This window comes from Ochotona curzoniae, unplaced genomic scaffold (assembly GCF_017591425.1).
Source record: "Ochotona curzoniae isolate NIBS_2020 unplaced genomic scaffold, NIBS_Ocur_1.0 scaffold_4506, whole genome shotgun sequence".
Classification (NCBI taxonomy): Eukaryota; Metazoa; Chordata; class Mammalia; order Lagomorpha; family Ochotonidae; genus Ochotona; species Ochotona curzoniae.
This window is the reverse complement of record NW_024467119.1, coordinates 30817462-30835405: the sequence shown is the minus strand read 5'-3', so window position 1 is coordinate 30835405 and position 17944 is coordinate 30817462. Positions and strand designations below refer to the sequence as shown.

Here is a 17944-nt window from a genome sequence, read left to right as displayed (position 1 = left end):
TTTTTTGATTTTTTATATAAGGTGATTGAATTTCATGTGTTTCATAATACAGACTTGGGTACATAGTGATAATTTCCACCCTATCCTCTCTAAATGTTCTTAACAAGAAATACTCCATTATGTCCTACTGCCTTTTTTGATATGATGTGTTTATATTTCCTTTTGATGGAATCATCTGTTGAGTTCTTTCCCATGATTTCCCATTGCTCCAAGGAACACTATCAAATCTGTTGCTGTGTCCCAGTCCCATGATCCTTATGAAAAGGAATGATGTGCAAAATCACTTTTAGCTATTTACACAGAGATATTTTAATGAAGTTAATAATTATGGTGAAAATGGAAATGGTGATGATGATGATGAGAGAAAAGATTAAAGTGATTGTATTGTGGAAAACTGGGCAAGAGGTAACTACTGAAATGACAGCTGATCATAGAGAAGTTCCAATCCGCATATATTCTGGGCAGAATAAACACATGAAAACACTGGTATAGTTATGGACCTAGCTGTAGTTTGGTTTGCAATGTTCAGTGACTTTCAGCTGTTTCATCTGCCGGAGATAATTCAATAGAGGCAGACATTTTTTTCTCCTAGGCTAAACTTGCTGAGTCTGCTAGTAAAGTAAATTGTGTGTGCTGGCTCTTCTGCTCTAGTGGCCTTTATAATAACGTGATATCTGTGTTGCCTATGTTGTGGTTTCCATAGCAATGATATGGCTGGGTACCCCACACCAAATTGAAGTTTGGGATATGAGAAATAACATAGGAAAGCCAAAACTTGAAAAAGAGAAATACTAGTTGTAAAAGAGCTAGAACTGACTAACATTGAATAATCCTATAGTCTTAACATTTAGATATTAAAAAATTAAACAGAGGTAGGAAGGAATTTTGAAAAGATGGCAAGCCAAATATAATAAAATATAGAAGGTGCATGCAAAACAAAAAACTAAAAATAAATTTATATTAATAACCCTTTACCTCAAAGATCAAATTTAAGATATTTTTTACTCATTTCAAAGTACATTGTGTACAATATTCTTCCTGTGTCATTCAAATGTCATATTTACATTCTCCTGTTTCCAAATAGTTGTAATCATTTTTAAAAATACAATTGTATGATTTAGGAATTTGGTAGAAGGTTGTTTTGCATGCAATTAGGTCATTATTTGTATATTTTGGATTTGGTTTTTAGTTAAAATGACACAATAAGGCCACTTGAATTCTTTGCTAGCCATCAAGTCAGGGAGTAGAAAAAATTGGGGCCTCGGGTCCATCTGTGGAAGCGGTAGATTTTTCTTTGTAATCTACCATATTGAATACTATTACATTAACACTGTAAAACAAGTCACAGTGAACACACTCCATGAATCAAATTCAAAACTGACACTAAATTCTCACCTAAGAAAATTATGATATGAGGGTGGTTGCTTTAATTCAAAATAATGACACTCAGGTTCCACTTACCAGACATTTTTCTCAATAGTTGGCTTATTTCTTTCTCATTGCCATTTTGTCTCATTTTTCTGTGAATCTGTTACAAAACTATTCCACCTTGCTACAAAATAAAAACCAAAGATTTCACAAGTTGACATAGACTATATGGTTTGAATTGTTTGCCAGTCATCTTAGTGAACTTGGGTCAAAGAGTAAGCTCTGCCATTCAGGTTTCATCCTCAGTGCAATGCAAGATTATTCGGTAGATACAAGTCCCCTCCCTTTCTTCATCTTTCTAACTTCGGTATCCATGTCACTGAGAAACCAGGGACCACGTGCCCCTGCTCTTTCTGGCTCTCTGTAGTCCATTTATAAAGGTGCTGCATGTTAACGTGTCCTACTTTCCACCTGTGATCTCCACAACAGCCATTCCCTTCTCTCTTGAAATTTTACTCCATCGACAACCTCCCTCAGTCTTATATCATGAAATACCTTTCAACCAAATCATTAACAATTGCATGTAAAACAGGGAATAAAGGAGATCAAGTAAACGGCAACAGTGAAATCTCTCCCCAAATCCAAAATCCTATTACTCTGAAGCTTAATGGTCTGAATACCAGTTTATTCTGTTCATAACTTCATAATGTTGTCTACCAATGATCTTTCTTATTTCTTTGTTTCCTGAGGTCTAACTTCTAATGTGTTTTTCTGGACTACTCAAAAAAAAAAAAAAAAAAACCACCAGCATTTACTAAACAAGTATTTATCTCTCTCCATAAAATACAGAATAGTGAAGGTTTATATATGCTGTTTCAGTGTTTGATACTGACAAGTAGTAGTTCCAATTGCTTAGCAAAAGACCTGATTTTATTTAACTTCTGAAACTTTTCTGCTTCTTCTCATCCTCCATCTCTGACTCGTCCTTTGATTATTTCCTCATTATTTTCTATCTTCCTGAGAAAGTTCCTTCTGTAATGCTACAGTGTTTGACTTCACTTGCTTCTTTTTCACTCCTTACTCTGATGACTACTTCAGTTACCTCCTTGCAGTAAATGCCTAAAATACATCTGCATTTCTGCACTCTTTCAACTTCTGTCTCATATTGTCAATGTGTATTTATGGAACCATTTCAAACTCAACATATCTAAAAACTACTTTTGTGTCCTTAAAAATCTGCTCTGTTCCTTTTTCTCTCTTATTAACAATAGTCACCATTTTTCTAGTCAGTCAAGCTCAAAACTGAATCATTTTTACCCATTGAATCTGTGACATCTGCTCCCATTTCGACAATGTTGGAGATCTATGGTCTCACATCTCTGCACATTTTACAAGTAACTTACTAGCTGCCTTATATTTGTGACTATCTTTTTGAAGTATTTTTGTGTAGCGTACAGCCTTGGAAGATGGAAGTAGTTATTCCTCACAGGGTTGGGACTATAAGGCCTGTGAAGTCATTTTGTCTAACTTTGCCAAGCGAACCATAGGTGGGACTCAAAATTTAATAAATCTATAGTAGGCCAATTTTTAATTTGATGCTTTTTCATTGCTTTTAAGTGATGCTGTAAATGATGGGTAGATAAAAGCTCCCTCAGCCCTGGAAGTAAGAGGCAGGTGTGTCTTTAGTCACAGTTAGGGGTAGGTTCTTTTTCTGGAGCAAGAGGACATGTTTACTGCCCAATATGAGTCAGGTGACCTAAGCTCTGGGTTCCTCTGGAAGGGTAGGTGCCACTTTTTTCTAGTGAAATTTAAAGTTCAGGGAATCCATTAGGAAAAAAAGAAGATGATATTCCAGCGACTGGGACACTACACTAACAAAACTAAAGTGGTTAGTCCTAGTGCATACTGAATGCTCAGTAAATATTTGGTGAGTGTTTGCTTTTACAGACCATCTCGTGTATATCACCATTTAATTCACTAAATCTCTCAAAAAACATTTTTGTTGTCCTTATCCGGTTGAGACATCTACATGGGTGTTATCTACTGGTATGTTAATATGCCACCAGGTACCATGCTCTTGAAAGCATACATTTTCCTGAGCTTTCAAACAACACACAGTATATACAATTGTTAGGAGAGGTCTGTGATACTAGGTGCTGTGTCTTCCCAGTGGTAGAGTTAGGAATCTCCCTTAAAATATATTGTTCTAGAACACACCAATACATGCACCTGACCTCGTCCACCACCACTGCAATTACAGAGGCAGCTGGAGATAGAACATTCTGTACATTGTTTGCTTTTCCTCTGTCTGACACAGAAATCAGGAGTTCTTACTCAACAAAAACAAAGGGATGTGCAAGTGAACCAAATTAAAGAAGGGAGAATCATTAAAACAGCTACATACGTAACCGTGTGTTGATTTATTGAGAGTTAAATAATGTAATCCTGCTATATTGGAAGCTTTAAAAGTAATTAAAACAACACAAACATTTGGTATCTAATTAAAGAAACAGAGTGAGCATTAAACAAAACAAACGGTATTCATTTATTGTGTTGAAGAAATAATCTTTTATTCCTTGTGGAATAACGCAGAGCTGTAAATAGATAAACAGCACGACCAAGTTTTTGCTTTTGCCTCTGGGCTTAATGGATCATTATGTTTTACTGTGATCATCAAATGAATGTGTTGCAATAGCGTGGGAGGGGTTACCTCTTCCAGTGGAATGCCAAGAAAGACCAGGTTGAGATCCAGCTGAGGAAATCAATCAAATGAGAATATTTCAAAGCATTCCAAATAACGGCAGTGACTGTGCCATGTGGGGATGCTGGAGAGATGAATGATGTATTCTGGTGATTTTATCTTCATTCTATTAAAACCATTTTAAGGAAAAAAATTCCATCCACCTAAAAGATGCTATGCCTTTAAATTACAAGAAGCTCTCTTTCCCTCTAACAAGTTGATCTAACAAGTGGTTTTTGCCCTTGCAAAAGTAACAGGCACATGTGTATTAATAATTTCTGTAGTATCCTGTTTTTTCCTGATAAAAATAGTAATAATCTCTCAGTAATTATAGAGAAATTTAGGGCAAAACTTTGATATTTAATCACAGAATATTTTACAACTCATTTTGATATTAATTTTTGAACACTTAATTTTATTATTTTTAAACAGTCCAATTTAAAGTCTCAGTAAATAAGAAGACATTTGTTTTTTCTTTCAAGCTGCTTGACAAACAACTAAAGTTATGTACAGTGACAGTGGAGGCCTCAGAGCTTGACTGCCAGTCTCTACTCATTAATGTAGATTATGGTGACAATTTTCTAATAAGATTGTTTTCTGAGATTAAATAATTATAAAACACTTGGAATAGAGCCTGACGCACAAGGCTAGTGGTTGAAGTCCTTACCTTGCATGAGCTGGGATCCCATGTAGGCTCCGGTTTATGTCCTGGTTACTCCACTTCCCTTCCAGCTACTTCATTGTGGCCTGAGAAAGAAGGGGAGGACGACTCAAAGACTTAGGACCCTGTTCCAGCATAGGAGGCCTGGAAGAAGCTCCTGGCTCCTGGCTTCGGATGAGCTCAGCTCTATCTGTTGTGGCAACTTGGGAAGTGAATCAGTGGATGGAAGATCTTTATCTCTCTCCTTTTCTCTGTAAATCTGACTTTCCATAAAAAAAATACATAAATATTTAGAATGGTACCAAATACAGAACAAGCACTAATTAGCATCAGCTATTACTGTTGGTTACTACATTGTAGAGTGAGGTGGGGAAAAAAAAAAGAGCCTAGGTGAGCATTTTAACAATATTTCCTTTCAATAACATTCTAAGAATGCTTATTGTTTTTCTCAATAATCCAATAAAATATTTTTTTAATACTCCACTCTGCTGAGGCTTGGTTGCAATTTCCAAAATAAGTTTACATGTTAGCAAGAAAAGTGACAACTGCAATGTGTTTGAGAAAGCTTACCAGTGAAAAAATTATGGTGGAGTCATTATAGCCCCCTTCAAAGTTTACCACTGTTGTCTACGGGGTACTGTGTCTTCAGTACCCACTGCCATGGATGGACCCTGAGCAGAGATTGTACAATCTGATGGCTGAGAATTGCCTGAACCATTTTCATTTCAGACCTAAAGTCCTCACCAACTTCTCTTGGTACCTGTTACCGTTAGTTTCGAGACCGAAGTTATTGTATGCACTCAACTATGTATATTATCCTTGCACAGGTATTCTAACAGCCTTTGAATTGCTTCAATAAAAGAAATGCATCTTGATCCTGCACTTTGAGATTCTTCTGGATTCCAGATTCACTAATCTTGAAGGTGTTGCCTTCATCTCCTGCTTAATAGCTCTATAATTCCTATCCACTTTTTCAATTATGAAAAATTTGCTTTTCTAGAAGTGTCTTTTTTCCAGTGAATATTAAGACTAGCGTCCCATTATTTTGTCTTTATCAAAGCCTTCCTTCCCCAGTGATCTCTCAGTCAGTTGCTGGTTTTAAGATATGCCTTCAAATATCATTGCACTTACAAAGACAAATGATGGGTGATTTTGAGTACAACACAAAGCTGACCTTTCTCAGCTCAACCTACTTTCCATTTAATGATGTATTATTCTGTCACCAAGCAAGGAGCTGATCCTCAGGAGTCCAATCCGTGCAAGCCTAAAGTAATCATCAAATGTAAACATCTAGGATAATATTTTTTCATTAGTGGAAAAGGAGAATCGATCTCTAGAAATGGAAAATGAAATTACTTTGTCCTCAGATTTCCCATTGTGTATAATTTGAAAGTAGGTGTATATCCAAGTAATACAGGGGAAAAAATGCCTGGTGGTGGCCTCTCTGCTATGACATCATATTAGATGAGCCAGCTAATTACATGAATTCCATTAATATGGCAAGCATTGAGCCACTTGTTATGCAGTACAGTGTTTTGATTGAAGAGTGTTGCCTGTTTATAATAATAACGAAAATTATTGCAAATATTGATTTTCATTGGTTCTTGATTTATATTCCATTTAGTTTAATAATTTACATTTGAATATGCAGTTAAAATTGGACTCAGGTATAATACTGATATATAGTATCTCAAACTAACGCTAAAATAGGTTAATCTGTTATTTTTTGTCTTTTTTCCCATCCCCAAATTTTTCAGTGAAGAAAACTTGTTTTCATTTTACCTGTTCCTTTTATCATTTTCTCTAAGGTATTTGCTAAGACTAAAGAGATAGCTGGAAATAAGAAACACATCATAACCTTAATTTCTAACAGAGTTCTTCTATATTCTACCTGGTTTTTTAGATTCAATATATAAAACTTATGGGGCATCTCTGAGTAAAATATGCTATCAATACTTTATACTCAGATAGATAACCTGTTTCAGATGGAGTAGTATACACATTTGAGAATTTGAATAACATTTTCCAGCTTGATTTCATAGTAGGAACGTTAGATTCCTTCAACTGAGAACCTAAACTGGACCTTTCTTCACTTTTAAGTCAGAAATCTTCTTGTTGAGTTTCCTCATTTGTATTTTTGGCCACCATTTCTCTGCTGCATCCCAGTGGCAGGAGCTCTTGAGCAAAAGGGTCAGTGTTTTCAATCAGGAGTCATTAGTGTTCAGCAATGCAGCCAAATAAAGCTTCTTCACAGAGTGGAAAAGAAGGCATTGAGTGCATAATGAGCAGCTGTCAGGTAACTCCTAAAACCCTATCATCACCACACATTGCTTGGCAGTGCCTTCGGAAAAACCCAATCTTTGGCCAGCCTTTCATATTCTTCAACTAGGAGGCTATTGTTTTTAATGCATGCACACTGACAGCAGTGCCTTCTTGTTCTGTACTGTGTAACACCCAGATTTTATTAAGTGTTGGTAGGGAATGACCACACACAAAGTCCTTGAAACCTGCGTGTTTAACAAGGGCCTCAAATGATTGCAGCTTTACTTGACAGTGTCATTTGGAATAGCAATATTATTCATCCAATTCATAGAACTTGGGGTCAGAACAGTGGTGTAGCAAGCTAATTCAACCACCTGCATTGGTGGTTCAAGCACCAAGCACTGATTCTAGTCCTGGCTGCTCTACTTCCAATTGGCTCTCTGTTTATGGCATAGGAAAGCAATGGAGGATCACTCAAGTCCCTGGCACCTGTATTTATGTGTGAGACCTAGAAGAATCTCCTGGATCCTAGCCTAAATCCCCAAATGCCCATTGCAGGCTAGGGCAAGGTCAGAGCTCAAGCCCAGTCTCCTAAGACATCAGCTCTGTCTTTCAGCGTACACATTAGCAGGAATCCCACGTGGAGGTAGGACTCAAACTCAGCTACAGTGGTTTGGGATGCAAGCATTCCAAATGACATCTAAAGCAGTGGACTAAGTTTTTACTCCCAAAATGTGAGAACTTTTAATATAGGGAATCAGTCCATCTCACAGACAATACAAGTACTGTGGAAGGTTCTGAAAGTTTGGGAAACTTTTGCCATCCTGCTCAGGATACAGCAGCAGGCTGCGTGGCTCCCATACCCTATTCCTGAAGCAAGCTGAGTGATCAGCTCTGTCTTTTTCCAGACAACTGAAATTTCAACCCATTTCTCCTTGGCTTACTTTCCCCCTTATCTTTTTCTGACATTAAACTTTTCAATAAAGTATTAACAGTTAAGCATAGTTTCATGATTCATGATCTGTCTTATGAGAATTTCAGATAAAGTCCAGCACCACTTGGTCCTTGGTTTTGCACCAGATGTTTGACACAACAAGCTTGTTTGTAAAGCACAGGAGCAGGTTTGTTAGGCGAAGAAGACGTCTGTCACAGCCATTTCTGAACCCAACAAAGGATAAAGCTTTAAATCTTCCCTTATTAGCAATGGAAGTTCATTCCATTGTAATTTGGTTGTGTGGTAATCATTTTTATTTCCATGGATGAAATGTAGAGATATGATTCTGAACTTACTTTATTTTCCTGGTCTAAAAAATCCATTTGGAAAAATATTTCACAGATTTTGTATAAATTATACTTATTGGAGAAGGGAGTTCAAAAATTTTATCTTACTGTACAAATATCTACAAATATATATATTTCATAGGTTCTCTTTATAAACAGAGGCATATTCCACAATGTAGTCATTTTTCTCATTTTATCTTTTATTGTCCTAACACATTCTGGCTTAATGAAATACCATAATGAAAACTTAAGAAGAAACTAGCTTTTACCAAATGTGTTCAATATTGGTATTTTTTCTTTGCTGTGTGGTGAAAATGAATGGAAGAGTCATTTCCTATTTTCAAAGTTGATTATTCCTTGAAAGTAAGTTATTGATACCTGAAAAATAAAAAGTTTTCTATTTATTTTTTGCACTAGCCAAAAATAACAAGGCACAGTTCTAAATTGGACTTGCTCTAGCAGTATACTGAAAGAATTCTTCATAAGCCAAATACAATATTTTTAAAGATAATTTCACAAAAAATTATCAGCATCAGAGTGGAATCACATTTAGCAAGCTTTGACCAATAAATAAGCAATAAAATAGAGCTGGACTTTATAAAGGAGGAGGTTTTATATAAGTGTGAGTAATAACAAGAGTTTCTCATGAAAGACTGCCAAACCAACAACCTTGCACAAAGGTCCCAACAATTGTGCTTATATCCACACACAAATACTTCTGCAAGGATGTCTGTCCTTCAGCAGTCAGATTGTTCTTGGACTGACGCCACTCATTCTATTGATCATGATATCCAAGAATTATTGAGTCAGAATATCTTATGTAATTCTCATTTTGCCTTTCAAAAACTTCCCTCTTCCTCAACCTCTTCCAGTATGCTGGTAGTTTACCATGGTATGCATATTCCCATTGAGTTGTTCCATTATTCCAAACATAAACCTAATTTCCCCTGGACAATCTCTTCCTTTTTGAAAGCTAGATTGGCAGTTTATTAAAACCATAGATATGCACAGATAGAGGTGAAATTGTATCTAGTGATCATATAACACATATTGTTATATTCTGATCAGCTACCAAATATTTGACCATGCTTTGAAATTAATATTACTAAATCAACAGATTTAGACAAGTAGACTCATATTCAGAAAATGTATTAAAATAACTATTAATCTGAGCATGTACACTTTCAAAAACTTTTCATGAAAAATTAGACTTCTCCCTCCCCATCTCCTGCCCCGCTCAAATTGGGTTAAAGCAAATACATGGGAATTTTAGGTCAACATCTGATCATTCAATTTTGAAAAGGACCCTTTTTAAAACAAAACCATAACATTTGGAACACTTAAAAACACGACTCTTTGATTAAATATCTAGTCAGTGTCAGATTTTCTTCAATTGTCTTTTATTTTTCTGTTTACTTAAGCCAGGATCCATAAGAATGCAATCATATTTTTAAGATGTGACTTGCTAATGCTCTGTCAATTCTGCTTTAATCTGCAGACTCTCCATAACTTCCATTTTCTTTATAATTTGCTTGTAGAAGTGGCCATGTGTCCTCTGTAATTTTCCCCTTGCAGTTTCCTGCAGTCTAAAATTGCCTGATTGCATTGACTGATATGAACATGTTATTTGACATGGTGATGTGTGTTATTTCCTTGAGAGGCACATAAATGATGGCTTCTTCCCATTACAGTAGCAACCTTCAGTGATCATTACCCAGAATCATTGCAACAAAGTGGTACTCAAATGCTGTCTTTCCTGCCTTAAGCAGATTGGGTTGATACAAAAAGAAAAAAAAATGCTCCTCATCTTCTTAGTTACCAGAAGACAATTTCTCCAGGAAAGACAAGATACCTGTTTGATTTCCAAGATTGCCTGATTCCTGGTCAGTCTGCTATGATTGTCTTGCTCCCATGAAACACTCCGTCTCTTGTCTGTGAAGTACCTTTACCCTCCTTTGCCCATCTTTGTTAAACACTGTGTGGCAAACTCCTCACAGTTTAGCAACAACAAAGCCAAGCATGGGATGGTGAGGACAACACAAGACTGGATGAAACAAAGAAGAAACATAACTAAATACTAGATGTTCTTGTGCCTAGGGGATGTGAGTAGCTTTTCCTGTAGGATTTAGCACTGAGTATCTTACATTGCCCTCATGCCACCTTCCCTTGACATCACTTGTTCTCTTTTGCTTTCTCTCAGAGCGGTCCTACACACAACCTGTGACTCTCCCCAGTGTTTCAATAAACAGTTCTTACCTGTACTTTAACTACTACCAGTTTTAGATTTTATTTTTTCTGGGTATTTTCTTATAGTATAAAATATTTAGAGGTTGCACAGAACATGTAATGTTTAAAAATAAACTTAAGAAATGAGATCTGATTACTTCTTCATGGGTTTCATGCATTAAATCAGGTATTAAATCAGCATATTTTCCATATGCTGTAGACCATTGGCTATATCATACAGGGTTAGGTATGGTCAGGGATTGCATAGGGCAGATTATTTCTTACTTAGTGAAGTCTATAGATCATGCCAATGAAGGAAACATTTTAGAGTTCAAAGCTGTTGGGTAAGAAGTTTACCAGTGTGATGGACAAATTATTAAAGATCTCTGAGTCTGAGTCTTTTGGGAAAGCTGTGACTAGATTTGCCCTGCCTCATGGGAGTTCTGTAAATCCTCACTTAACACAAAAAATAGCTTTGCTTTATTTTCCTTATCTAGTAGTTTTTATTATCCTCAATTTTGCCTTCTGTGATTTGAAATATGTGAAGTCAGCAATAATTCAAACATACTATATGAAACATTTTAAAAATAAAAAAGCTTTATTTTACATAACTTTTATCACCATAAATGATAGCTTAATTGTTCTGTTAACTATTGTTGTCAATCTTATATTATGCCAAAGTCATATATAAAGAGATACCTATGTACAATCAAAGACATATATATGTAGAGTTTGGTACTATTGGTGGTTTCAGGCATTGAGTAAAGGGTCCTGAAGAATAAGAAGGTTCTGGTGTACTTGACATCGCAAATAATTATCTGAACATTAATGAGGCATGTTGTGATATGCTTCTCCAAGTTACATAGAAAGTTTTGCTGCCTGCCCCATTTTACCATTAGGCTAACTGATGCTTAGTCAAAGCATGAGACACACTTGTTGAGCATCACAAAAGATCTGCAATTTATGGAAGCTAGCACTTGAACCCAAGTCTGGAGACACTATACCCCTTGTGCCTAATACACTGTTCAGCAGAATCTCCAATTCATGATGTCTACCCACAGGTGAAATACTGTAAAAATCATATCTTTATGGCACAATAAGATGTGAAATAGTTCGTGGTAGTTTATTCTGTGTCAATCTTGTAAATAACCCAGACGTTATTGCTGTATTAAAGAAGAGGTAGGCCAGGGGAGCGTGATCCACAAGCATTATTGCCTAGCTGCCAGTGGCTGTATCTTCTGTCCTCCCTTTCTTTAACCTCTGTGAACCTGCTGGTAACTTCCATTATGAAGACATGTAGAATTGTTGTTTCCTTCGGACATATTGTTAAAAATATGAGCCACTATGGGCCCAGCGTGGTGGCGCAGTGGTTAAGGTCCTTGCCTTGCACGCCCCGGGATTCCATATGGGTGCCGGTTCTAATCCCGGCAGCCCCGCTTCCCTTCCAGCTCCCTGCCTGTGGCCCAGGAAAGCAGTCGAGGACAGCCCAAAGCTTTGGGACCCTGCACCCGTGTGGGAGACCCGGAAGAGGCTCCTGGCTTGGGACCGGCATAGCATCGGCCGTTGTGCTCACTTGGGGAGTGAATCATTGGACGGGAGATCTTCCTCTCTGTCTCTCCTCTCTGTATATCTGCCTTTCCAATAAAAAAAAAAAAAAGAATACACATATAAAAAAAATATGAGCCACTTTGACTTGGGGACTGTTTATTCAGTAAATGTATTTAAGCTCATATTATTTCTCTGTCCTTCCAGTTTTCAATGAAATTTTACAATTTATGATTAATTTTTTACAACAGATGCAAAGAGAAAATTTGTGTTTAATGAGGAATTTTAATAAAGGTATGAACATTTTTGGCTGAATTTTATGTTATTCTGTTTCTGTAAAGAGATATCTGGAAAAATTAACTGTGTCTTTAATTCACTTCCTTCACATATGAAGGCTCTTCAAAAAGCTCATGAAGATGCATTTAATGAATAAACTTAAATGAATTCCAAAAAAGTATTTGCATCAAAATAAAATTATGTTTAATTGAATTTTCCATGTCTTTTCAAAAAGTTATTTTATTTATTTGAAAGGCACAGAGAGGGAGAAAGAGAGAGACAGATATCCTCCATCCACTGGTTCACTCATGAAATGACTGCAATGGCCAGAATTATGCCTGTCTAAAGGTAGAACTGAGCTGTTCTAAAGCCAGGAGCTAGGAGCTTCTTCTTGATTCCCCACATGGGTGCAGGGGTGCAGGAATACAGACTGTCCTCCACTACATTCCCAGATATACCAGCATGGAACAGAATCAGAAGTGGAGCATCCAAGACTTGCACTAGCACCCATATGGGATGCTGGTGCCACAAATGGAGGCTTAACTTGCAAAACCACAGCACCAGTCCCTTCATGAACTTTTCCAAGCACTCTCATGCATATAATCTCAGTCTTTCCATTTTAAATAATCCATTGTTTCATAGCCAGTTTTAAAATATACTTAAACATATGTGTAATAACTATTAGAAACAATTTTATTTATAGACAATTCAGAAACTAATGAAAAACAATTTAAATAACTATCCAACAAAATTAATATTTTATTATTGTTTCCTCCAACGTTTTACCTTTGTATATGAATCCTACATAGATTGTATTCACAATATGCATAACACTTTATGTCTTCTAAACATGATACTACAAATAGGTGCTCATTTTTTTTACACAATTCCAATGTCATAGTAACATATATACCTTCATATGAATCAAACTAAATTCATTCGCTTCTTTATCATCCAAAGAACATAGTTTTACTGCTAAAATTGATTTTCTGAAAAATCAACTGTGGATAATAGTTTCTTACCATTTCCTAAATAGCAAAATTTTGTCAAAAACTTCGTAAAAGTTAAGATGAGTGGTTTATGCCTCCACAATGTTTGTCTCAGAGTACTATGTACTTCAAAATTCCAGCAGCAATATTCAGTGCCATCTTTCTCAGCATCCCCCATCAGTATCCTAACATACATATAATACAGAAGAGTTTTAAAACTATCTTGATAATTTTTAAAAAGTGAAAGATAGCACCTCATTATGTGTTTTTGTATTTCCCATCGAAAATATTAGAGTGAAGAAGGAGTCTCACAGGAAGGAATTCTGGAAGATATGCCTGTGGATCCTGACAATGAAGCCTACGAAATGCCTTCTGAGGTGAGAGTGTAAGAGTTCAAATCCGTTCTTTCTAACAAGCAGTACCAAAAAGCTAGCATTCTCATATTTTTGGAAAGGTTTTACAAATGAGGTTCAAGTTGTTCAAAATGAACGGAAGCCATTTCTAGACAAAGGAAATATCGTAAGAAAAGGCGAGTAATCTGAAAATGTGTATGAATATGTTAGAGAGCCAGAAGCAGTTAAAATCCAAGCCTAGAAAACGCAGGGAATGTTGATAGACAAGCCAAGACAAGTGATAGAGTCCTACGACAAATGTGCATGTACATTACTACTTTAATCAAAAAACAAGCTGGGAGAATGATCAATTGAGAAAGCCACCGAGTCAGCTTGGGAGGCCTGCATCCCTCGTGGAGTGACTGGTCTCAGGGTCTGGTTCTGCTTCTGATTCCAGTTGCCTACTGTGTTCACCCTGGGAGGCAGCAGAGAAGGCTCAAGTGTGTGGATGTCTGCCATCCAGACGGGAAACCCTGGTTGAAACGTGTGCTTCTGGCTTAAACCTGGCATCCTTATGGCTATCATGCTTTTAGGGAGTGAATCAACAGATGGGAAATATATCTGACCTTCTTTGCTTTTACAATAAAATTTTTAAAAAAATGGCAATGGAAATAAATGAGTTACTGGAGGTATGCTTACTTGTTTGCCTCCAAGCAGAATCCTGATATCACTGGAGTGGTTGTCTTGTAGGACTAATGATTGCCTTAGTTTAGGTCACTACTATTTTTATTGAAAATATTATGCAGATTTTTATGGAGGACAGGGCTTTGCATTCAAAGTAATTACTCAATCCAACGATAGAGATGAAAGTTCCAACTGAGAGAGTGAAACAAAAGAAAATGTCTCTTGCTATTAAATGTCTTCATCTACTTTTTACAAGTAGAGCATTTCAAGTCTGGAAGTGTCATTACAGACCATTAGGATTGGTGCTTGCATTTTACAATTGAACCATTGAAGTACCAGATAAGCTGGCTCACTTGTCCCAGAGAGTTAGATCATAGCACATCTGTAAGTGGAACCCAGGTATTCAATGCTGATAATAAAAATCAAATTAGGTATGTTTGTCACATGATAGCTTCCAAAGTTCTACTACCAACCAATAGAATCTTATTTGTACTCAAATTGGAAGACCATGTTCTTTTGTATTACATATTTTTCATTTTTCAAAAGTTAGTTAATTTATGATATAGTTCCATAGGCTCAGGGATCCTTGGTAACATCACTTTTTCTAACACCATCTGTGAACCTCTGCTTTTCCTAAAACCAGGAAGGATATCAAGACTACGAACCTGAAGCCTAAGAAACCCATTGGTTCCCAGTTTCTTGAGCTCTGCAGACAAATGTTCCATCCCATGCAAGTCCTCAGTTCCAGTGTGCCCAGTCATGACATTTTCTCCGAGTTTTTACAGTGTGTTTTGAAGTCTTCCATCAGCGGTGATGACACATCTACGCCTGTCCCCACCCGGCATTTCGGTGCTTCCCTCTCACTGAAGTGAATATATGGTTGCAGGAGCCTTGTGTGTTGTGGATGTTGTGGCTTCAAATCTCAAATGTTAAAAAAAAAATTAAAAACACCTAAGTGACTGCCACTTATTTCTAAATCTTCACTATTTTTTTTGCTGTTGTTGAAAAGTTGTGAGTGATTTACTATCATATATTATTAGATTTGTAGGTGTCTTTCAATGATTTTTCCGTCTATGAATAATGATGTGTTGTGAAATTTGTTAATACATACAATATATAAAGATGTGAGCATGAATCTATGCACCTATAAATATTAACTATGGAATTTTACCATTTTGTGATGTGTTTTATTAACTTGTGTTTCTATATAAATGGTGAAAATTCAAATAAACTATTATCTCATTGAAAAAATATTTTTATCCCATCTCACTTTAATAATATAATGCTTTTGAACAACGTGAAATGAGAACTGCCACACTGACATTAAACATAAAGTTCTTAGCATCCATTTGGTGTAGGTGTGATTTTTGAGTTCAACATAGAGGAAAAGACATTAACAATACATTTGAGAATCCTTGAAGCGGCTGTGACCAAAGTGTATTCTGGTATCTATTGGTCCCTTAAGAGATTGTCCTGAAAAAAGCAGCTTCCATGGAATTAAGAAGTGTAGTAAATGATTTTGTGTGCATATCCTATAGATATTCCTAAGGCATTTGGAGAATCTGGTAAGCATCCCTTCCTCAACCCCATTTTATTTAAATAATCCCAAGTGTTTTTTGTTTTCTTTTCCAGGAAATGCATTTGAATATTCCTAGGAGATATCTGAGAACCACCTTAAGAAATGTCCATGGATTCCCCTTTGACTCTGCCAACTGCAGAATCCTAGGTTACTTCTTTACGGAAGGTCTTTAGGGAAACTCCAACGTTCCCCAGTGGTGCTGATAAAATAAACTGGACCATGGAAACTAAATTATTTGAAAAATATTGAATTTATCTTTTTAATTATTCAGCATAAAAGTAGCAGTCATTTTTTTTGTTTCCTCATGGGAGACATGCTTTTCTTCATTCATATTTTTCATGTTAATGTTACATCAATAAAAAAAGCAGATTGAATGTGGTTCATAACAATTCTAAGAAAATAATGATGTTTTTTCTCTTCCTCTCTCATGTTATTTTTTTTTTAATTATTCAGGATAAAAATGGCAGAGCCACTTATAAAGTCACTAAAAGAAAGTGTAATTTCAAGAAAGAATATTTTTGGCATGCTAAAAGTGTACATGAACTCAGTAGGCAATTGATATACACTGGGCATTTCCAAGAGGGAATAAGTGGCTATAAACATGGTCACCATAGAAACTTCCCTTTTTATTCAAATCACAAAGAGGCTACTACCTAGTTTTAAGCTGTTTTGGCAGTCAGTCTTAAAATTAAGAGAAGTGGTAAATCTTTCACCTCATTTATGTTTAAGCAAGGGAATGATTAATTATTGAGGAATGTATTTCAAAGCAGGCTAGAAAATGGTGATTAAGTGAAGCACTATATTAAAAAAAAGAATATTGCTATTAAAACATCAAATAAAAGAACAGAATTAGATTGACAGCAGTGACCAAGAAGAGTTTGAGTTTAGAAATGCTGCCAACCTGGGTTGGGGGTTATGGCACTGAGGGTTAAGCCATTGCCTACAATGTTGAGGTGCTAGGTTTGTCTTTGCTTCTACTCTCTTGATCTTTGATCACAGTTCCTGACACAGAGCTCCAAAATCCTTTGGGAAATAGTGTCTTTTGTGTTAAAGAGGAAATCCTTGGTGGGCTTTTGGATTGGGAGGGGTGCTAAAGTCGGTGATATGGAAACGAATTTTGTTTTTAATCTGAGCTGTTATCTCTCACATTGACAGAAATATGAAGTTGAAACTGGTGTCACATGCAAATAAGAAGAGCTGATTGGCAGTCAGAGAAAAAAAAAATTGCATGCATGAGTGAAGGCTATCCTTCATAGAGAAATACACAACAGGAGTGGCACAAACTATCATCTATAAAACAGGGAGGAAAGGTAAATGTAAAAAGATACCTGTTATAGAGAAAGAGTGGAAACACTCCATTTTCAAGCACTGGGAAGAGAGGCACAGCTCCTCCAAATGAGATCCAAGCAGAAAGAGATACTCTTGCACCTTGCAACTTCTTGTAATCCGTTATGTGTTCAGGTCCCAGGTGCAACAGATGCATCATGGGAAGGTAGATGTATTTGATTGACAAGTAGGGCACATGACAGAGAAGCTTGTGCCTCCTGATTCTGAATACTCAACTGGCTGCCTGTCTATTTCTGACTCTGCAGACCCAGTTAGCTTCCTGCTTGCCTTTCCCACATCACTTGAGACCAAAACTATTTCCTCACCTAACACAAAGTTCATGGTTGACAACCCTATCAACAAAGATTAGCAAGAAAAAATCCCAGCAAATGTGTTCAACACAAGCTTTGTCTGAGAGAAGTCTTCAGAAATGAAGTGCTAAAGACCAATGGAAAGCTATTTTGATTTTTCTTAATGAAAATACTAATGTGTAGAAGTAAGTTTGAACCAAAAGGCATTGTGACTTAATAATAATCAACTGAGGAAATTAGCAAAGATATTGAAATTCCTCCTGGCTCTGCATGTCGCATTCTTTCCATCAGGGCATGGAAAAGGACCAATTTCAAATGTTTTAGGAGCACTTCAGAGAAACCTTGCTGCTTTCGAAGTTTCACA

At 36.4% G+C, this 17944-nt stretch overlaps 1 protein-coding gene across 5 annotated transcripts in view; it reads left to right on the top strand.

The window, feature by feature from the left end:
* SNCA (synuclein alpha) overlaps positions 1-15534 on the top strand; it is a 91025-nt gene extending 75491 nt beyond the window's left edge. For all 5 annotated transcript variants that reach the window (XM_040967508.1, XM_040967507.1, XM_040967509.1 and 2 more), the window contains exons 5-6: positions 13642-13725; positions 15008-15534. In XM_040967508.1, the coding sequence (XP_040823442.1) occupies positions 13642-13725; positions 15008-15040 (117 nt within the window). In that variant the 3' untranslated portion in view covers positions 15041-15534. The remainder of the gene's footprint in view (positions 1-13641; positions 13726-15007) is intronic.
* The last annotated feature ends 2410 nt before the right edge of the window (positions 15535-17944 follow it).